General features: G+C 38.6%; 1 protein-coding gene across 1 annotated transcript in view; it reads left to right on the top strand.

Moving 5' to 3' along the window:
* Window positions 1-10,126: 10,126 nt before the first annotated feature.
* LOC110963958 (1-phosphatidylinositol 4,5-bisphosphate phosphodiesterase beta-1-like) overlaps window positions 10,127-23,242 on the top strand; it is a 57,587-nt gene continuing 44,471 nt past the window's right edge. Inside the window, exons 1-7 of the mRNA XM_051959714.1 lie at window positions 10,127-10,403; window positions 16,207-16,284; window positions 19,900-19,968; window positions 20,553-20,693; window positions 21,623-21,702; window positions 22,091-22,136; window positions 23,208-23,214. Coding sequence (XP_051815674.1) covers window positions 10,305-10,403; window positions 16,207-16,284; window positions 19,900-19,968; window positions 20,553-20,693; window positions 21,623-21,702; window positions 22,091-22,136; window positions 23,208-23,214 — 520 coding nt within the window. The 5' untranslated portion in view covers window positions 10,127-10,304. The remainder of the gene's footprint in view (window positions 10,404-16,206; window positions 16,285-19,899; window positions 19,969-20,552; window positions 20,694-21,622; window positions 21,703-22,090; window positions 22,137-23,207; window positions 23,215-23,242) is intronic.

Here is a 23,242-nt window from a genome sequence, read left to right as displayed (position 1 = left end):
AAAAGAGGCAACAAAGTTACAAAGTAACAACAAAAATGGACAAACGAGACAAAAAAGAAAAAAGCAAGACATAAAATGACATAAAAGTAGACAAACAACACAAGTGATACACAAAACAACAAATAAAGGAAAACATAAAATGACATAAAAAAAGACAAAAAAAACACAAGTGAGATGACAGAAACATGAGACGAATGGCAACAGTCAGATTAAAACAACAAAACAAGAGAAAATATCACAAAAATGAGAAACAAAAGAACAATGAACAGTCTACTATTTTACTTAATGATCCAAACAACTTGTCATGATCTACAAATTATTTTTAAATTTGTAGTTTTCCTAATTCACAATCTGCAGTTAACGTCTAATTTTTACACTTTGATTGGACCCTCTGGAGGACCGCTTTTGGCCCGCAGACCACAGGTTTGACAGCCCTGCCATAAGCAAACAAAAGAATAAGATTATAAGAAAGTTGTCATAAAGTGTATTTCTGTGCAGCGATCATCCAGAACATTAAAACCACTGATCCACATGTTGCTGCTTTTATTCATGTGATGTAACTCTAATGTTCGGTTTCCTCATGTTACATTACAGATACACCTCCATCACCTCCTCAGAATGCCGATCAGGAACGGCTGGAGGACCACGACAAAGAGCGGAGGTGTTGATTTGGGATTTTTGTCACTTTCATTCTATAGAGCTTTTATGTTCAGTAACGAGCAGCTCCTTCACCTTTTCTCCTTCTTTTCCACTTTGAATGAACAGAAACTCTTATAATTCTATGAGCAGGTCTGTGCAACCAGCAGCCGTCTGGGTAGAGAGGCCAGTCACTCTAATTAGCATCACCAGTCAAATCTTATCTTTTTGTCTTGTTTGTCATTCGATCCAGTACCTGCCTGTCGGGTTCTGTGTCTGTTTTTGTAATAGAAAGCCAAATGCAGTCATTTTTTCTGTGAAACAAATCTACCCACAGGTATAAATAAAGTAACCTTGACCCTTTTGGTGATTTCTACACAAAATAAGGTTAAAAAAAAGTTTGTTCCTGCATGTTATGCTTGCATTATGTCTGTGTACACTTTCAGGACACAAACCTTGCATGAAACAACAGGATTGGATGGATGTTTATAAAGCAGATGGAAAATCTTTTACATAACCACCATTTTTTGGCATTGCAGAATCTTCCCATAGATTTCTATTCAGGATTCTTCTCAGCCTTTGTGTTGTGTTTGGATTTCCTCCCTCTAATTCCTGCTGCAGTGCGAAGCAGCAACACGTTTGTAGGAACAACAATTAAACTGAGAGCCACTTTTAATGGTTCTGCTCCTTTAAAACCAACATTTTCCATTAAAATTGGCAAAAACTTGAGACTTAATTCATAATTAAACTGCTGTTTGTATCCTATTTGTATCGCGGAGCCTCGGTCGGTTGCAGTTCTGTTCAATGCTAAATTATTCATGCAGAAAAGACGTTCATTTGAGGAATCTTTGCTCCCCAAACTGCCATAAACGGGCTTCACTTAGCTACCGATGTTCACTTTGTGAATGCGAGTGCAGCAGGAAGATCCAGAACTGACAAATCCTCCCACCAGCGCTGTGGGAGTTTCCTCCAAGGCTCCGTCTCCAGCGAACACCTTAACGGCTGTTTAGTGCTGACGGACATCAAAGTGTTTCATCAGGATGCTCCGGTTCATCAAGCTTCTGACCACAGAAGTGACTTCAGCCTACAATCTAAATCATGCATCCTGGTTCTGATGATACTCTGTTTTTTTCTCCACCTGCTTCTGCAGATAAAGAACAAGAAGTTGTTCTCCAGACATTTCTACAATCTGCAGCCGGACGCTCCCACAATCAGACATCAGGGTTACAGATCTGTGAACAAGAAACAGAATCTCTGCTACTAGTCTCTGTATAGAAAACAAATGCTCAGTCACTCGTTGCTTCCCTGCAAAGACGGATCAGTGTGCCGGCTAACACTTTTATTTTTCCTGCACAAGTCGGTGAAGATGTGTTTTTACTAGTCCTAGTGCATTTACATTTCTACGTTTCTAAACAGATATGTTACTTTATGGATATCCTGGAGGAAATTCCAGTGCTGGAGCAGAAATGTACGAATCAGAAGACATGAAGGACTTACACTGAGCTGACATGAGTTAGGCAAGAAAACAGTAGGGGAGAGCGGGGTAAGACGAGCCCGATTTTACTGAGGTGTCGCTACAGTGGAGGCAAAACAGTAAAAACTAGAAAAGCACTCAGAGCTCAGTCCTCCTCCAAGGCTGCTCATTCCCCCATATGTCAGAAATGCAGCATTTGTTTATTAGTTATTGATGATCAGCAACATAGAATGTGTCCGTTTAATATAGATGTACACAAACACAATGACCTTATGCTGAGCACAGACGTGTGTTATGTATGTTTACGTTATGTACAGATACCAAATCTCATGACCTAAGCAGTCCCTCCACGATTTCATGGGCGTTTTTCCAGATTGTCGTGGCCGAAGATGCCTGAATTCGTGGCAGCTTTTCTAGAAAAAATTGCGATGTAAGTTGCAAGTTTTAAGCATATTTGTTGTGACTGTGTGAGACACCGACAATTGTTAAAAAGTTTCATTTATTTCCAGCTTCTAGAACATGTTTCAACATTGTAATTGACAGTATTTCTTCCTCAACTAATTCTTTAATGCTCCAACCCATGTCCACAAAAGCTGGACCACCACGGTGGGAAATCAGCAGCAGCAGACACTGGTTTAACATGACGTGGTTGGTGGATTTAAGGCACAAAATGATAACTTACTGTTGAACAAATCCTATTTGGGCACATCTGTCAGCGGCCTAAAAAGTTAATTTCACATTCTGGCACACGTGTTCACACACACAATGAATCTAACTTCCCTTCTTTCTTTCAGAGCTCCAGCAGATCTGGATCAACAGCTTCCGTCACGGTGATTTGTCTGGTCTGTGCTCCGCTCGTTTCAGCCGTTCTCCTAATGTGTTTTGCAGCAGAAAAATGTTTGTCAATCAAAATTTCTTTTTTTTATTCCACCACAATATTACACGGCTGTAAAACAGTTTACCTCCGCTTTCACGAAGAACATTAGCGAATATTCTTGCACGGTCTTCTCTGCAAAGCCTTCAGAGAAGTTCAAGCCCTGTACGTCTTCCACTGGTCTCAAAATCAAAATGTTGCACCATTGTTTTGATTATAAAATTAAAAAATACAATGTAGAATTACAGTGGTGTCATTATTGACCAATAATCATACGTCAACTTAACCCCACAGCCACCATTTTAACAAAAGTGCATCATCCAGGACGTTTAGTGCTAACCTTATGCAAATGCATTACTCTAAACATTGTAGCCCATTAAAGCATCTTTTAGAAGCAAAGGATGGCTCAAACTAACACCACTCTCTCCTATTTCCAAATCATAAATACACTACCATTAACAAGTTTACTGTCACTTAGAAATGTCCTTATTTTTGAAAGAAAAACTGTTTTTTTTCAATGAAGATAACATTAAATGAGTGATAAATTCAGTCTAGACATTGTTAATGTGGTAAATGACCACAAGGGGGCCTCGACTTCTGTTGGAGTTCCGTTTCTACGGCGTAAGTCGATTGTCGCCGTAAGTTGGAACTCTGCACTGGAAAAAATACTCCTCTCAAAACAAGAGAAAAAAACTTATTACAAGGAACTTTTACTTTGAAATAAGTGGAAAAAATCTGCCAATAGAACAAGTGAAAAATGTCTTGGTAAGATTTCTTGAAATAAGATATGATATTTAGAATATTGAGATCTTAAAATTAACTGGAAAACTTACTTTAAGCTGTATATTACCAGGATTGTCAATCTTAGGTGTCTTAACCCTCCTGTTGTCCTCACGTACGGTACCAAAAAACATCCAAAAGTTCGGCAAAAAATTCCTCAAATTTCTGAAAAAATGCAAAATCTTCAGGAAGAAAATTCCTTAAAGTTTTATTTTTAAAAAATCCCCAAATTTGACAAGAAATAAAACATTTAACAGATAAAAAATGAAAATTATGAATATTTTCAAAAAATGACCAAAAATCTTCCAAAAAAAATCTTAAAAGTGTCTAAAGTGTTTACACATATATATCAGTAAAACTTCTAATATTTTCTTTAAGAACATTCGGGGGGAAAATCCAGCAAATTTCACTGAATTTTGGTTGATTTTTTCCCGATGTTCTTAAAGGCACATTTCTTTAGCATTTCTTTTTTTCCATCAAAAAATGTTCAAAAATTTCTCAAAAAATGTTGATAATGTGGAAATTTTCACTGTGAAAATATTATTTTTTCCCACATTTTCAAACTTTAAAGCGGGTCGATTTGACCCGCAGGATGACACGAGGGTTAAAACAAGATAATTTCAAGATTGTTTGATTTAACAAGATATTTAAGACGCATTGCCTTAGAAGAAGTCCTTCTATCTTGCTGAAATGTCACTTGTTAAGTGAGGTTATCCTAAATCAAGTGAGATGAGACATTCTGACTAAAAATAACAAAAATAGACTTGGTAAGATTTTGAGTTTTTGCAGTGTGGCGAACATGTAAACAAAGCCGTTATGTGCATCATGACATCAAGTTTCACCCTGTTCCAAGCATCATATTATACCTAGTTTCAGTTCAATGGAGATGATTTTCCTTTTCTTCACATCATAATGAAGGCAAAAAATTAGTGAATGTAGCACAATCCAAGGTGGAGTACAACCAGTGAATGGAAACAAATCCGTCTGATAGCGCTGTGTGACGGCGTATTCATCCACCAACTAGTCCAACTAGTTCCACGTAACCAGTTCTGACATAACACTGTATGTCATAAACTGAGGAATCCCTGTATTCTAGCTGAAACGGCTGATTTTTAATGGGCTAATTTCATCATCTATGTCTAAGTTTTTATCAAATATACTCAAACTACAGATTAAAATTTTTAAAATCCTGTCATTTGTATTTAACATACGCTGCTCTGTTTACTCCATACGCTAAAATGAGCTGATTTGTTGCCACATTTGTGTAGTTTTCTGTTCATTCTTAAATTAATTTTTCTGTTAGTGTTTCTGTGTAAAACAAAGACACGTACAAAATGCACGGTTGAAATCCAACAGAACACGAGCAGCTTTGTCCCTTACGAGCATTAGAATCCCTGTTGTTCTGTCTCATTTCTCCACATAAATCCTTGCCTGTGCGCTCAAAAACAATCTTATATCTAACTTACTTTGTCTTCTTTGTATTTCATGACCTTTCCAGTGTGGACGGTATTATCTGACAGTAACAATCCGGTTTCCTGCAGTATTTGTCTGTAAGGTTGGTGTGAAGGCGGTAAATAACTCGGTGTTTACATCCATCTCCTGGTTCGGTTCCAGGTTTGCGTTGAGCAACATGTTAATTTTGGATGTTTGCAGATAAATCCCTCTGACTATCACACAGTGTCATGGCAACATGAGTCTGCACGTGTCTTTTCCTGCGCCTCAGTGTGAGCGTGTAGGAGGCTGCAGGCCACTAAAGTGGGCCTTCAAACGCCGTGCATTCAATCTGTATTATAGCCGCGTTAAAGGCAGCGTGCAGGTTACAGGGCTGAACTCTGAGCGCGTTTACTAATCAATATTTTCATGCATGTCGGTGTGTGGGCACATGTGTGCTTAGCCGGATGTGTTTGTGTTTGTTTTAATGCCCTCCAGGGCATCTAAAGGGCTGATATCCTTCAGAAAATGAGATTATTCAGGTTATTCACAAGGTTAAACACTTAGTTTAATGCATGTTTGCACACTACAAAAATGATTTAAGTAAAACTTTTAAAGAGCAAACATAATTTCTGATGAGTTGTGTTTAAGCAATTTGCATCAAGTTAATATTTTATGTAATTCAAACTCAAATTTATTCTGTAATACTGAAAAAAACCACAATATTTTACTGTTAATGAAAAATGCATGCAATAATAAGGTGCCAAGTCACGTTTCGTGTTGTTCACCTCTAGTTGTGATCAATCGAAATGAATATCGGATCCAATAATCAACCAGACCGTGCAGAAACAATAAAAACTAAAAGTATCCTCAACTTTCCAACAGTCCCTGAAGTACTCATCTAGAAAGGTTTGGAAAGTTTGACCAAATCAAAGCTTAAATCTTCATTAAATTATCTTTAATCTGCACGTCTCATTTAAAATTCCTCGAAAAATAATAAAAATGCCACAGATTCTGTTAGAAATAAATCAGTGGTGCTGCCGTTAGCAAGAGTCACAAGATGCACATTTCGCATTCGAATTTAAAAGCAGCAGCAGTTAAACGTTTTTAGTATGAAGAGCCACGATGATGATTCCTCGTTTAGTTAAATTTTTATAAAAGACACAATCTACAAAATTCAGCTTTCTTTTTAATGATTTTGTCTTCCAGCTACATGTTTCACTGCTTTGTAGAAAACTGAAGCTGATCTGAATCCACTGCTTCTTGTTAAACTCGACAACTTTAACATCCCGACATGTTTTTATTCCACTGAATCATTACACGTTTACATTCTTTACACTGACGAGTATCCGCACAACATAAGCCCGTCATAAAGTGAGAGAACAATTTTTACCACGATGCTAGCATTGCACATTTTGAGTAGTTTTCTTTATCAGTGTTCACAGTGGTATTAATATTCAGTTATCGCTCCTGACGCTGCTGTTTTAGTCACATAACTCTGCGATAGTCCGGAGCTCATTAAGCATCCCAGAAGTCTTTGTCATGGTGTCCATTGCTAGCTAAACTGGTCAGTATCTTCTTTAATTTTAGGCCGATTCTTTTTCCATGACCAAACAAACGTCAGAAACCAAATTGGAATTTTTGGCTAGACATTAGAGATGCAAACTTTGAACAAAATTCTTAATAACCTGAGTTCTGGTCGGGGTCATAACCCTGACAAAAGTCTTTGTCATGGTGCCCGTTGCTAGCTAAACTCCCACAATGCTCTCTGCTAGCCAGCATTAACTGTTTGAGTGAAGCCTCCTCCTACTTTTTGTGTTCCACTGAATCATTACACTCCTGCTCCATGTTCATTCATTTATTCGACTTGTTGTTCCAACTAAACCTCCAGTTTCAGATTCTGCATCTACAAACACATTGTTAGCTGACTGTCTCTGTTATTGTATTTTTCTCAGGCTATTGTTCCAACATCCAGTTTTTCATCATCTCGCCCACTCTAGTCTCCTCTTTCCTCTGATATAATTAGCTGCGATTGTAAATATGAATATCTGATGGCACTCTCTGTATTTGTAAATGCAGCATGTGGCTGAAAATATGTATAAATGTACCGGTGATGTCATCGTCTCGGTTCAAGAAAAAGTGGGGATTTATTGTGTTTTTCTATTGTCGTAGCAACAAATCAGAGACGACCAGCTTCAGCATCAACGTGTAAATCCTCCTATACCCCAGGTCAGATTAAATATCTGAAACTGAGCTTTAAATTTAAATCTTATCCTCATTTCTGTTCAAACACCGCCTGCAGTTCAACCGAAAGTCGTCAGGTTTTTCCACCAAAGCTGTCAGTTTTTCTCTGGATGCATCTTTTTCTGTTAACAGCCAACCCGGTCTCACGGGGATTCGTGAAACTGTCACGTAAATTTTTGTTTCGGTTTCGTGCGCACCAACACGATTTCGTCATGTTTTTCGTGCCGCTCACCACGAAATGTTTTTCGCTGTGGTAATCACATCTGAAAGTGGATTATACCGGCGGATTCATGACGATCTCAGCTGTCCATCGGCGTATACTGATTGTGTGATCGCGTTTGCGGCCGTCGGACATTCTTTGAATTCCTATGCAAATTGGTAAGTGTACCACCGGGTTATGGTTAGGTTATGGTTAGATTATGGTTAGGTTATGGTTGGGTTATGGTTAGGGACGATGTCATGCAAAATATAGCGTTGAATTCGCCACGGTTTTACATTAAAAATATAATATACACATTCGTTTGAAATACGTTCTGAGTGGCACGAAAAGTCTGCCGTTTAAAATACATTGGTGTGCATTTCGTGGTGAGCGGCACGAAAAACATGACGAAATCGTGTTGGTGCACACGAAACCGAAACAAAAAATTACGTGACAGTTTCACGAATCCTCGTGAGATCGGGCTGTAACAGCACATTTGAGGAAACTCTGATCCACATTTTTCTTTCGAGACCAGATAGCTCATAGATTAGTCAAAAAAACTATTGAAATTCTCTTGTCAAGTGGGAATATTTCCTTTTTTTGGACTTTGGAAAACAGTCATGAACAATTTTTCCCATTTTTTTTTTGACATTTTCAGACCAAATTAGCCATTGATTTATCAATTAGCTGATTTGTTGTCGAGTATTATCTTAAGCTGCAACTATTGTGACAGTGGATTAATCAGTTTAAATCTGTTTTAACAGAAAATGTGTCTAAAGTCTTTCTGCCTTTATGACTGTAACGTGAATATTTTTGGGACATTTAATCAACATTTTATCGACGAAGATACTAATCCATTCGTCCATAAGTGTATTACATTAATTGAGAGCTATGTAATTAGTTTGAGTAACATTTTGAGGAAAAAAAAGTCTAAATTCAGTGATTGCAGATTCTTAAGTGTGAATATTTTTTGGTTTCTTTCTTCCTCTGTGACACTAAGCTGAAGATCTCTGGACAAAACAGGACATTTGATGTCTTATGTTTTGAAAAATCCACATTTTCTGATATTTTATAGATTAGTTGAGTTCGTTTTAGTTAATTAGTTGAGTAACTGCCAACTATATTGATAATTGATTGAGCAGTTTGATCATTTTTTAAGAAAAAAATGTTTAAATCATTTATTTGAAGCTTCTTAAATGTAAATGTCTGGTTTCTTTCCTCCTCTGTGACAGTAAATTCTTTGTAAAATCCTCATTTTTCTGACATGTAGTTAATCAATTAGTTGAGTAATTGCCAACTAATTTACTAATTGATGCATGAGCTTGATCAGTTTTTGAAAAAAATCTGTCTAAATTCCGTGATTGCAGCTTTATAAATGTGAATATTTTTGGTTTTCTTTCCTTCTCTTTGACAGTTAGTTGAATATTTTACTGATTATCTTGGGTTTTTGAGAAACACTCACTGACAACATTCTGACATTTTATCGCCCCCCCCCCAAAAAAAAATCCTAAATGATCAATCAATTTCTTAATCTTATTGATAAACAATCAGTTTATCAATCAATCAGTTAATGAGTGTGAGCAATTCTTTAATGAAAACTGTCTAAATTCTCTGATTGCAGCTTCACACACGTGAATATTTTCTGGTTTCTTCCCTTTTAATAGATCTAATATCCAATCAGTTAATCAATTAGTAAAGTAATCACCAACTATTACTCTAACTGCCAACTATTTTGATCATCGACTAATGAGTTGGATCAACTTTTAAGAAAAAACGGTCTAAATACTCTAATTGCAGCTTCTGAAATCTAAATATTCTCTGGTTTCTTTCTTCCTCTGTGACAATATTTTTGGACAAAATAACACATTTGATATATTAGGCTTTGAAAAATCCTAATTTTCTGACATTAAGCTAATCAATTAGTTGAATAATTGCCAACTGTTTTGCTAATTGATACATGAGTTTGATCAAATGTTTCTGTGGCCGGTCATCATCCTAAACCCTCCCTGATGTTTGTCCTGCAGCTGGTTTCAAACCAACTGAAGCCTCCGGAGGATTTGAGGCTGCAGCAGATTAAAGGAAGCTGCTGAAGTGGCCCGGTTTGATCCCGGCTCGGCTCGGCTCGGCTTGGTTCGCCCACTCTTCTTCCCTTTTCTTCTCCCACCAGCTCTCCTCTTCCCCTCCTTCTTCTTCTTCTTCTTCTTCTCTCCATCTCACCCACTCTCTCCTTTCTTTCTTTCTCTCCCTCTCTTTTATCCCTCCCCCATCTGTGGGAAGCCGCCGTTGTGCGCATGTCGCCAGTGAGTCAATTTGTGGAGGCAGTGTGCGTGCACACACACACACACACACACACACACACACACGCACACACGCACGCACGCACGCACGCACGCACGCACACACACACACACACATACACACACACACACACACACACACACACGAGGCATCTGCTTCGGTCTATCCGCGAGATGCAGAGGGAGAGGGAGGGAGGGGAGAGGAGGGAGGACGGACGGAGGAAGAAGCAGAAAACAAAGTGACAGCAGCCGGGAGGACGAGAGGACCGGAGGATGCTGCTGCTCGTCACTTCTGAGGAGTTCTCAGCATCACGGCAGCAGAGCGTCTCCAGCCGGCGTGTTGGTTCGTGTTGATGCGAGTGTGAAGCCATGGCGAGCGCTCAGCCGGGGGTCCACGCTCTCAAACTCCAGCCTCCGTCCGTCTCCCAGACGCTGAGGAACGGCAGCAACTTCCTGAAATGGGACGAGGTGAGAACTCTCCGTCGTTGTTCCACCTCGCCGCCGCAGAATTCCACTCAGGAGTTGAGCCGGGATGTGAGCAGGAAGCGGGAGTTGAACCGGGATGTGAAGGAGGGAAGGAAGGAGGCGAGCCCTGTTGTCAGATGTGTTTACTATCCGTTTGTTGATTGGCAGCGGGTATCTGTGGATCGGCGTGAAGATTCGGTTTCTTCCGTGGCCACCTGTTGGTGTCCAACCCGTCGGTGTGTGTTGGTGTGTGCAGTTGTGTGTGTTTGTGTGTGTGTGTCGGTATGCTGAAGTACGGAGCTCTGACAATGGGGGAAACGTGCTGGCTGTCCGGTTGCTATGGTAACTGGCATGGTTACCGACCGCCTAAACAGATCCGGTGTTTGTGTGTAAAAATCGATGAGCCGAATAAACAGCATGAATCACACTTTGTGGAAGAAGAACTGTTGGTTCTGGTGTGTGTGTGTGTGCGCGTTCATGTTTGAATTCGTAGAGATGAGCTTTATGAAAAATAGAGACGGTTGCTACGGTAACGAGTGACAACCAGAAGATGTGCTGGAGCATCTTCTTCTCTTTCTCCTCTTAGTTTTTAACTCCGGTTTTACACAGATTAAGGTGAGCCGCTCCGACAGTTTGACCTTTTCCAGAAACACGCAGAACTTTTGTGAGAACTGACTCGGAAACAGCAGCTGAACCTGGCTGTGATGCCGTAAAATGAAACGTAGAACCAAGAGGAAAGTCCAGTAGCTGCTGGTTTTCTGGCAGAACTTATAGGTGCATTTTAACACCACAAACCTGTTCATTAACTGAGCATCAACTCAATCTTTCAAATTATCATCAGTTGAAAATGCATGTAAAGTCTAAAATGTTCCTTTTTTTGTACACGAATACAGAATCTTGTGTCTGTTGAAGTGTGAATGATTTATGTTTAGTTAGATTTAGCTGAAGCTCTTGTTCAGACTCCTTAAGACAGGGATGCGTCAATGTGATGGACACGTTCTTTAAACTGATGAGTATCTGCACAACTTAAGCTGTTGGTGTTGCAAATTTGGATAATTTTCTTTATCAACAATCAGTGGAATTGCACATAAATACAGCTAACAATGACAGTACGGAAACAAGTCAAAGGAATCTGGGAACAAGAGCTCAGTCTGGAGGTTGTCAAGCATCACAGAAGTCTTCTTCATGGTGTCCGTTGCTGGCTAAACTAGTCAGTATCTTTGTTAACTTAAGCTCAATCCTTTGCTTATGTCTGCAGTCATAAAATGCCAATTGTAGCTTGACGTTAGAGATGCAAACTTTGACCAAAATTCTTAATACTTAAGTTGTGGTTGGAGGTCATTAACTTCCTCATAAATCTTTGTCAGGGTGCCTGTTGTTAGATAAACTCCCACAATGCAAACTTTGCTTAATTACGTTCCACATGTCACTGTGATATCAGAACTCTGACTTTGTAGATAACGGTTTATCTTGAACACATAAGTTCTATTTTGGTCATTAAGCGTCCCAGAAGTCTTTGTCATGGTGCACGATGTTCGCTAAACTGGTTTAACCTCAGCCTGATCCTTTGTTTCTGTCCGCAGAAAGACAAATGTCCTAAAGCAAAAACACAATTTATGGTTGGAAATTAGAGATGCAAACTTTGAACAGAATTCTTAATAACCTGAGCTCTGTTTGGAGGTCATTCACTGTCTCAGACGTCATGGTGCCCTTTGTTAGCTAAACTGATCGGCATCTGCTTTAACGTCAGCTTGATCCAATTTTATGTCAGTGGCCAAACAAATATCATACAGCAATTTGTGGTTGACATTAGAGATGCAAATTCTGAATAATGTTCTTAATTATCTGAGTTCTGGTGGGAGGTCATTAACCATGACAGAAGTCTTTGTCATGGTGGCCATTGCTAGATAAACTGGTTTAACGTCAACCCAACCCTTTATGTCCACAGCCAAACAAATGTCGTAAAGCAAAAGCAAAATTTAGGGTTGGATGCTGGAGATGCAAACTTTGAATAACATTCTTAACAACCTGAGATCTGTTTGGAGGTCATTAAAGTGTCCCAGAAGTCTTTGTCATGGTGTCCGTTGCTAGATAAACTCCCTTGATAACCTCTGCTTGCCATCATGAACTGTCTGTAGTCTGAGTGACGCCTGCTCTTGTTTGTCTTGTTTTCTGGTATTTCATATTTAATGATTGCCATATTTTGGGTGAACTGAGGCTGTTTTTAAAACATTCTGTAGAAATAAACTTGTTGTGACTCTGGTCAAAGTTCAACAGTTCAGTTTCTCCTCAATGAAGCTGCTTCTATCAAACCTCTGATAAAACTGTTTAAACTCTCACAGCCTCACATGGTCCTCGCTGCTAATTGCATTTTTACTGAATTTCATGAAATCTTGGATCGTTGCATCTCTTTTGAAGTGTCTGAATTCTCTCCTCTTATCGTCCTTCATTCTCACTCCGGTTGGCCTGCAGGCGTAAAGACGTCAGCCGCCGTCATGGCTGTCGTATGGAATCATTTTAAGAATATCAGAGCTTAAATTCAGATTTGGGCGGCATTAGCAGCTGCAGGATGTTGCCGACGTGTTGCTTGGATCATTAAGCAGTGGTGGGCCCAAAAATCTTTGGGTTTTAACCTGATAATTGCAGCATTTTCATGATATTTCAGAGTAAAATTAACAGAAAAGGTGAGACACTGAGCTCATCCCACCTTCTTTATGTGTTTCCACATATATACGACATTAAAATTAGCCGTATTAAGATCATTCATAAATGTAATCATATGTGAATGTGTGTCTTTTGACTAGAACGCACGTAAAATACTGAGCTAAACCAGAATTTCCAGCTTTAGCCACCAACTGGACTGAGATTAGTGCATCTTACAGGTTATTAATACTCTCTAATGTGGGTGAGCGACACTTTAAATAGTGCAGGAGAGGAGATTCTGGTGCTGATGAGGAGAAAAAAATCACCAGAAAAGCCTCAAAGCTCAATACACCAAAAATAAATAATAAGAATCTGCTGCCTCTGTGTTGCTGATAAAAAAAAAAATCTAAAAATTGTGTCCAAGTTGGTCGAAATGAGACGTTATTTAACTCCCACAGCAGCAGACCTCCTCCTCCACATCCTGCACCTCCAGCCTTCGTCCTTTTTCATTTTTAGGATGCTTTTTATATCCGACGCTTCCAGTCTTGTCTCAGTGAATCAGTTAACTGGACGGCACCAGATGCCAACAGTGACCAGCCCTGTAGCTGCAGCACGCAATCTGCAGAACACACACCACCAATGTCAGGAAGAGGCGAGTCCATCTGCTGCCTGCAACCAAAAACAGAGGAGCAGCGATAGCTCGTTCATTAGGGCTTTATCTCTCTGAACTCTGAACACATATTTATTCCTGTCTCATTATTCTTCAGAGGGGTTAATTTTTTTACTGCAATCTAAAGTCCTGCAGCTCTATGAAATCGGAAAGAAGGAAAAAGTTGAATTTCTTAGAGAAAAGACAACTTAACAACACAACAAAGAGACACAAAACGACCTGAAAGAGATGAAAACCAACACAAAATAGATGCAAAATGAACACAAATGCTCGAAATACTCCAGAAAGAGACGGAAACGACAAAATAAAACAATGAAATGAACAAAAATACACATAAAATGCCACAAAGAGATGCAAAATATCACCAACAAGATGCAAAAAGACAGGAAGAGATATAAAATCCTGCAGCCCTGTGGAAACAGAACAGCATGAAGAAGGAGACAGAACTCAGAAATGAGTTCTGTGCAGCATGGTACAATTAGTAATCATTAAATTAAAGGGAAAAATTGAATTTCTTACCGCAATGAAATGCAAAAGCTGACACAACACAGCAAAGTTACTTGTTGTGTTACTTGAAAGAGAGGCAAACCAACCTAAAACAGATGCAAAATGAACACAAACACACCAAAATCTGAGAGTAAACTCCAAAAAAGAGACAGACGCGACAAAATAAAACAATAAAATGAGCAAAAACACACACAAAGAGATGCAAATAATCAGCTAGAAGATGCAAAAAGACAGTACAAGATGTAAAGTCCTGCATCTCTATGGAAACAGAGCAACATGAAGAAGGAGAGAGAATCAGAAATGTTTTCTGTGCTAATCATAAAAAGCTGAGTTTCTTACCACAGTGAGACACAAAAGACGCTGCAACAGCACAACAAAGAGACACAAAACGACTCAAAAGAGACGCAAACAAACACAAAGCAGATGCCAAAGAAACACAAACACACACAAAACTCCAAAAAATAGACAAATGACAAAATAAAACAATGAAATGAATAAAAATGCACACAAAAAGGCCACAAAGAGACACAAAATGTCAGCAACAAGATGCAAAAAGACAGTAAGAGGTATAAAATCCTGCAGCTCTGTGGAAACAAGAAGAAGAAGGAGAGAGAAGTCAGAAATGTCTAAAATGCGGTATGACTCGGGTAGAATGACACAAAAATAAAGCGAAAAAGACACATTTCTGCCTACAACTACCAGAAAGAATCTGAAAAGAGCAACTAGACGATGAAACAACACAGCAAAGAGACACAAAATGAGCTGAAGGAGACGAAAACCAACACAGAATAGATGCAAAATGAACATTAACACCTGCAAAAACTACCCAACCAAGAAAGAACCAACAAAACGAACAAAATCACACAAAGACACCAGATATCAACTACAAGATGCAAAAATACAGTAAAAGATATGAACTCCTGCAGCTCTGTGGAAACAGAACAACAGAAATGTGGAAACCCCAAAAACAAATAAACAGAAGTTGCATTTTTTGGACTATTTATTTTACAAAAACTGATTTAACATGTGCAACGTGTTTCCAAGTGGTCCCAGATGTTATCATCACTGAATAAAAATCACTCACTGTAGATATTTTACTGCTTATTTTTTCATGTTTTAACTCCTCGATGGAAACACTTCCTGCAGTTCGGCTGAAAAGTCACAGATTTTTCGTTGCGTTGCTGTTTGTTGAAACTGAGTCACTAAAGACTTCACAGCTGCAGAGAAAAGTGCAGAATTTTTTGTTTATAGCAGAATCTTAGCAGCACAAATGCGTTACTTTTGGCACATTTTCAATTGCAACAAGTAGAATAAAGTAATTTTAATTAAAATTAAAAGTTTAAGCTGCGTGACAGATGACTGATTCAACTGGAAAGTAGAAAATGTGACAGTTGCTTTGTTTTTTCCCCCCAAAATTCAGACTAATAAATTATGTCGTTCAGTCTCACACACACACACACATACACACACATTTTTCAAATCAGCCGACAGGTTTTGGAATCTGAGCAATGCTTTAGAATGACAGATGAATAAATGAGCAAATAAAAATGAAACTCTAGCAACAGTGGTGTCATTATTATTAAATGTTTATGAGCTGTAGACAGTCCAGGTTACAGTTTGGAGGACTTCAGTTGAATGAAATCCAAACTAGCAGGAAAAGTGAACCATCACAGTGAGTAAAAATGAGATAAAAACCACATGTGGTGAAAGCTAAACAGAACTTTAGCCTCTTAAATTGATCATTTTTCTGTGTTTAAAATTTACTCCATTTTCAGCAGTAAAATGAATTTCTGGACGCTTGTGATTCATCGCTGCTTCATGCCTTCACACACTGGTTTGCATAATTTTCAGATCCTGCTGACAAACACTGATCCATCGAGGTGGATTTTTATCACTTTGAGGCACATTTTTATGAAGCTGAGGGATTTTTTTGAGTTCATGATGTGGAAAACGTTTTTTGTTGACTCTTCTCTTCTTCCTCTTTAGGATCTGTCCACGGTCTCTCCGGTGACTCTTTTTGTGGATCCTCACGGATTCTATCTGCACTGGACCGAACAGAACAAGGTGAACATGAACACAAACACCGAACCTTCAGGGTTAGAATGTGACTGAGGTAGAAAATGATTTGACACAGAATTAATTCTATAGATTACTCTGGTATCTTCTCTGTGTCAGAATGTTCCATCTCGTCTTGTTCTCGGTGTCATTTCTGGTGTTTCATGTCTCATTTCTCTTGCTTTGTGGGATCTTCTCTTTTTTCTTGTTTTATGTCTCGTTTGTTTTGGGTTTTTTTACTTTGTGTCTACATTTTGGCGTTTTCCGTCTTGTTTTTGTCGTTTAAAGTGACGTTTTGATCGTTTTATGAGTTTGGAAAACAGTTTTATGAAACTATGATATATCCCATAATATTGATGCTCAAAGTTGGTTAGAAAAGCTGATTTATTCTTTATACTGTGACACCTGGATGGATGTAAAACTGATCTGGTGTCAGTTTCTATCAGAACTGAATGTTGTGGGTCTGTCTGCTGGACTGATGAAGTTCTGACTCTCAGAAATGATGGAAAAAGTCCATAAAAAGGTGATAAATGTGGACCTACCTCTGTGGACTTCAAGGGAAACTACAACACATCCCATAACAGTGATGCTCTAAGTTCTTTATGGTAGTTTTGTGTCTTTTTGTGGTGATTTTGCATCTTTTGCAGTGATTTTGTGTCTTTTTCTTGGGATTTTGCTTCTTTTTGTAGTGATTTTGAAGCTTTTTATCTTAATTCACCTCTTTTTATAGTGATTTTGTTTGTTTTTGTGGAGATTTTGCATCTTTTGTGGTGATTTTGTGTCTTTTTGTAGTGATTTTGAAGCTTTTTATCTTAATTCACCTCTTTTTATAGTGATTTTGTTTGTTTTTGTGGAGATTTTGCATCTTTTGTGGTGATTTTGTGTCTTTTTGTTGTGATTTTGCATGTTGTTGTCTTAATTCACCTCTTTTTGTAGTGATTTTGTGTGTTTTTGTGGAGATTTTGCAGATTTTTGTGGTGACTTTGTGTCTTTTTGTAGTTATTTTTGGATCTTTTTTTAATGATTCTGTGTCTTTTTTGTGATTTTGTGTGTTTTTGTAGTCTTTTTGCATGGTTCTGTAGTGATATGGGATCTTTTTGTCTTAATTCATCTCTTTTTGTAGGGTTTTTGTGTGTTTTTGTGGAGATTTTGCATCTTTTTGTGGTGATATTGTGTCTTTTGTAGCAATTTTGGATGGTTTTACTGTGATTTTGCATCTTTCTGTGGTGATTTTACGTATTTTTGGGGTGGTCTTGAGTGTTTTTGTTCTCATTTCATGTCTTTTTTTGTGCCTTTGTGGTTATCTTGCCTCATTTTGTTTTTCCTCCTACTTGTCATGTGTATATCTGCTGTACTGATGAAGTTCTGATTCTCAGAAATGATGGGAAAAGTTAATTAAAAAGAGATAAATCTGGAGTATAATTGTGAAAATCTTCATGATATGAAGGTGAAACTTCATTAACTGTGCTCCAGTTGCTTCATACTTTAAAAACTCTGACTGTGGGGGTCAGGTGGGAGGTAGTGATTGGTTTCTAATGAGGTGTTTGGAGGTAAATTGGATGTTATTGAGCTTCTACAGGCTGTTTATGAACCAGGACAGAAGCTCGTTTGGGGTTTGCTCATGGAACCAATTGTGGGTTTTGTTATTTTTCTCAGTGTCAGTTTGTACCTGAAGCATTTATCAGCTGAATCAGTGAACTGGATAATTTCAGATGATGGAGGAGTAAAAAGTGCTCCGTAACATGAACGCTTTATTGGCGTAACAAGATGTTTGATGGCGTATAAACCAGTCATGTTCCAACAAGAAGCTTCTTGTTATTAAAATCTACTGAGACTAAGTTCATACTTGGGTTGATGCTCTTCCGTTTGTTGGATGATATTCTAATAAGTTCTGTGTCTCTGGAGACCTCAGTGTTCCTCCAGTCTATCAAAGAGAAATGATTCTTCCTCCAGAGGATCGGACTCATCCTTCTTTCCGTGCAGCTCCATGCATTTTACATTTTATCTTTGTGTTTGCATAATACCAGCCCAGCCTCCTAAATACTGCATTCCTATGCAACTAATTTTCTCCCTGAAAAGTAAAACTATAAAACAGTGAGGAAGGTTTCTGGGTTGAAAATGTCACACCCACAGCAGGACTTTGCATTGGAACATCAGTTTTAGTCTCATGTTCTGGTTTTCACTCAGTGTTTGGTTAAGCTTTGGAAAATATCAGGGTTTGGGTGAAAATCCAGCCATTTCACAACTTCTCTTCCATTTTTCTGGGTTACCAAGGCGACAAGTCTCAGCCTGTCTAATTTATGATTGGTTGGCTGTAAAGAAGTGACAATGACACAATGAAGTAAACTGAAAAAAAATACGTTGAATAGAAATACACTAAGGTTCAAAAGTTTGGGCTCACTCAGACAATTCCATGTTTTCCATGAAAACTCCCACTTTTATCCATGTGCTAACATAACTGCACAAGGGTTTTCTAATCATCAATGAGCCTTTTAACTCCATTAGCTAACACAGTGTAGCATTAGAACACAGGAGTGATGGTTGCTGGAAATGTTCCTCTGTACCCCTATGGAGATATTCCATTAAAAATCAGAATAGTCATTTATCACATTAACAATGTCTAGACTGGATTTATCATTCATTTAGTGCTATCTTCATTGAGAAAAAAGTGTTTCTTTCAAAATAAAGACATTTCTAAGTGACCCTTAACTTTGAAACGGTAGTGGACATGAAAGCTGCTCTAAATGAGCTAAAGTTGCTCTATATGAGTTAAAGTTGCTCTAAATGAGCTAAAGTTGCTCTATATGAGTTAAAGTTGCTCTATATTAGTTGAAGTTGCTAGAAATGAGCTAAAGTTGCTCTATATTAGTTGAAGTTGCTATAAATGAGCTAAAGTTGCTCTATGTTAGGTAAAATTGCTCTATATCAGTTAAAGCTGTAAATAAGTTAGAGTTGCTTCATATTAAAGTTGCTCCATATTATTTAAAGTTTCTCTAAAGGAGTTAAAGTTGCTCTATAACAGCTAAAGTTGATATTATTAGCTAAAGTTGCTCTTTATTAGTTAAAGTTGCTCTGTTTTTGTTAAAGTTGCTCTAAAATGAGTTAAAGTTGCTCTATATTCATTAAAATTGCTCTGTATTAGTTAAAGTTGCTCTTTGTTTATTCAGGTTGTTCTAAATAAGTTAAAGTTGCTCTATAATAGCTAAAGTTGATATGATGTGTTAAAGTTGCTCTAAATGTTGCTCTATATTTGCTAAAGTTGCTCTATATTAAGGCAGACTGTATTTCTGATACAGAATGGAGAATAGAAACAAGTCATACAGTTTCCTCATATATCAGAATGGTACTGAGGTAAAGCCAGACTATGGTTTCTCTAGAAAGGACCGCAGAAAGTGGATCAATCCTGATCTTTGACGTCACATTTTTCTTCACATTTGCTGTATTGTCTGTGCTGTAAAGCCACCCTGGACCGTAAATGTCATCACTCTATAATTACGAGCAGCTCAGGAGACAGCTGCTGTCATTGATTTCCACCCTGCAGGGGTTTAAATCCTCAGCAGGAAGCATCGGGAGGCGTTTAGCTGCAGATATAACAGCTGATTCTTGTGTTTGTGCTCCTAGCAGGACACGGAGCTGCTGGACCTGACGCTGGTGAAGGACGTCAGGACGGGCCGAAGCACCAAAACACCAAAGGTACCGCGACTCCACCCGCCAATATGTGGTTCTCTGTTGGTGTTATCTCTTCTATCTGGGCTTTTATTTCCCCTTCATGATGAGCTCAGACCTTCTCTACATCTACTCTGTCATTTATTTTTTATCTTTTATTCTTCTGATTTCAATTTATCTCCGATCAGGTTGATGCATCATTGGGTTTTATCTTGTGCATCACCACAAAGAGTGAGATGTTTTGTTCAGTGGCAGCAGAATTCACCTGACTGGAGTCCTTAAATGCTTTTAAATCAGGACGGCTGATTCACTCTTTGCTGTTTCTGTCTCATTTTTAAGATTAATAGAGTCCTGAACCTCCATGGAAACAGAACAACCATGAAGAAGGAGAGAGAACCTTTACAAACATGGAAAAAATAAATGTTGACTCGTTGTTCTGAGTTTACTTGTTTGTTATTGGAGCTACGTGAAAACTTTTGGCTGGATTTTGAGGATTTCCTGTGGTTTCTGACGTGGAAATTGATTTAAGATTATTTGGATTTTCTTCCAATGATTGGCTCCATATGTAATTAATAATTTAGACGGCGTTCTTCCTGTGTGTCATCCAATAGGAGGCCAAGCTGCGGGAGCTGCTCGATGTGGGGAACCTGGTTGGTCGACTGGAGAACCGCATGGTAACCGTGGTTACGGCCTCGGACCTGGTAAACGTCAACCAGCTGATCTTCATCGCCTCACAGGAGGACGAAGCCAAGGTGAGGAAGTCACTAAGGATGATGATAATGATGTAAAAGATGATTATGAAGAGGAGGATGATGTTGTTGAGGAAGCGGATGTTAAAGATGATGAGGAGGATGATGGTGGTGATGATGGTGATGATGAGGAGGAGGATGTTAATGAAGGTAAGAAGGATTTGATGAAGATGAGGATGGTACTGATGATGATGAGGATCGCATTGATAAAGATGAGGATGGTGATGTGAGGATGATGAGAATGATGTTAATGAGGATGATTAACTCATAATGATCACTGATCATTATGAGGAGGAGAAGGCGGATGATGAGGCTGATGTTGATGAAGATGAGGATGGAGATGAGGATAATGAGGATGATGTTGATGAAGATGAGGATGGAGATAAGGATGATGAGGATGATGTTGATGAAGATGATGTTGGTGAAGATGAGGATAGAGATGAGGATGATGAGGATGATGTTGGTGAAGATGAGGATGGAGATAAGGATGATGAGGATGATGTTGATGAAGATGAAGATGGAGATGAGGATGATGTTGGTGAAGATGAGGATAGAGATGAGGATGATGAGGATGATGTTGGTGAAGATGAGGATGGAGATAAGGATGATGAGGATGATGTTGATGAAGATGAAGATGGAGATGAGGATGATGTTTGTGAAGATGAGGATGGAGATGAGGATGATGAGGATGATGTTGATGAAGATGACTATAATGTTGATGGTGTTTTCATTGATGATGATCACAGTGTTGTTGAAGATGATGTTGATCAGGAGAATGAGGATGACGATGAAGATGAGGAGGAAGATAATAACGTTGTCTTGTTGATAATGTTGACATTTTACGAGAAGGATACTGAAGATGATGATATTGTTGATGAGGATTGGAATGTTGATGATAAAGTTGTTGTTGACAGACCGTCTGGTTTCTGTAGATCTGGTGTGAGGAGCTGTTTTCTCTGTCTTCCAACCTGCTGAGCCACAATCTGAACAGAGACCAGAGTCTGCTGAAAGCGTGAGAACACACACACAATCATGCACATGCACACACACACACACACACACACACACACACACACACACACACACACACACACACACACACACACACACACACACACACTGACACGTGCACTGATGAACACACGTGTCAGTTTAAACTTCTGTCCTAAAGGAAAAAGTTGTTTTTATTTAACATCATTATTTACTGTTTATGTAAGTCGAACAGAAAACTGTGTTTTAAATCACATTAAAGATAAAGTATCATTAAAAACTGCAGCTTCATCTACCAGGGTGGGTGCTTTATATTCACAAACTTGAAGCCTTTTTTCAAGATGATTGTTTTTGAGAGGAAACGTTACTGCCAGCCGTAATTTAGAGCTCATTCCTTGTCTCTGTTTCAGGTATGTCAGATTAACTCTTCAGCCGAATGCAGAGGGAAGAATTCCCGTCAAGAAGTGAGTGGTTTCTAATTATCTTTACCTTCTAAACCTTCAGTCTGTCCAGACGTTGACTTGGAGGCACATGTTGCAGTCACTGGTTGAGAAACCTGCAGAGACTTGCACAAACTTAAACTTTGCTCTTTCCTGTTCCTCGCTTCCAAAAATAAACCTAATTCCACGTGCACTTGGGGAAGCAAAAACAGGGACAGGATTCGCGAAGGTGCTTAATTCAGCACTGACCTGGTAATCAACTACTGCCGGAGCACGAGACGGATAATACAGAATGAAGGAAAGCTGTCTTTTAGAAAGCAAACCCGCAGTGGAATTAAGGTCAGTCGATATCTAGGAAGCCGAGGGAGTAGAGACGACATTTTAGGAAAGGCAGAGACGCTCTGAAGGATGCTGAATATCACACTGAGGACATTCACAGTTTTAGGGTTCTAAAGTTCTGAAAAGAGACGTAACAGAAGTAAACAACAGACGGTTAGGAAGATGGAAACTTCTGGAAATTTATTTATTTTTTAGGGTTGTTGAGATCAAATGTTCTGCAGTGCATTAAGAAAAAACTGTATTTCTGCCTCCAGTAGGTTCTCTAATGTTCTGTAGATGTTCAAGAACCTTCTTAAGCTTCAGTAGAACACTGTTTGAAATGGTAGTAAGAGGGTAAATGTGGTATTAGAGGGTAAATGTAGCATTAGAGGGTAATGTAGTGTTAGAGGGTAAATGTAGCGTTAGAGGGTAATGTAGTGTTAGAGGGTAAACGTAGCATTAAAAGGGTAATGTAGTGTTAGAGGGTAAATGTAGCATTAGAGGGTAAATGTAGTGTTGAGGGAAGAAGTAAATGTAGTTAGTAATGTAGCTTTAGAGGGTAAATGTAGCATTAGTGGGGTAAATGTAGTATTAGAGGATAAAATGTAGCATTAGGGGTGAAATATAGTGTTAGAGGGTAAATATAGTGTTAGAGGGTAAATGTAGTATTAGAGGGTAAATGTAAGCATTAGAGGGTAAATGTAGTATTAGAGGGTAAATGTAGAATTAGAGGGTAAATGTAGTGTTAAGGATAAATGTAGTATTAGAGGTTAAATGTAGAATTAGAGGGTAAATGTAGTATTA

This window comes from Acanthochromis polyacanthus, chromosome 15 (assembly GCF_021347895.1).
Source record: "Acanthochromis polyacanthus isolate Apoly-LR-REF ecotype Palm Island chromosome 15, KAUST_Apoly_ChrSc, whole genome shotgun sequence".
NCBI lineage: Eukaryota > Metazoa > Chordata > Actinopteri > Pomacentridae > Acanthochromis > Acanthochromis polyacanthus.
Note: the sequence above shows the minus strand (reverse complement) of the source record. Positions and strands in the feature narration are given on the sequence as shown.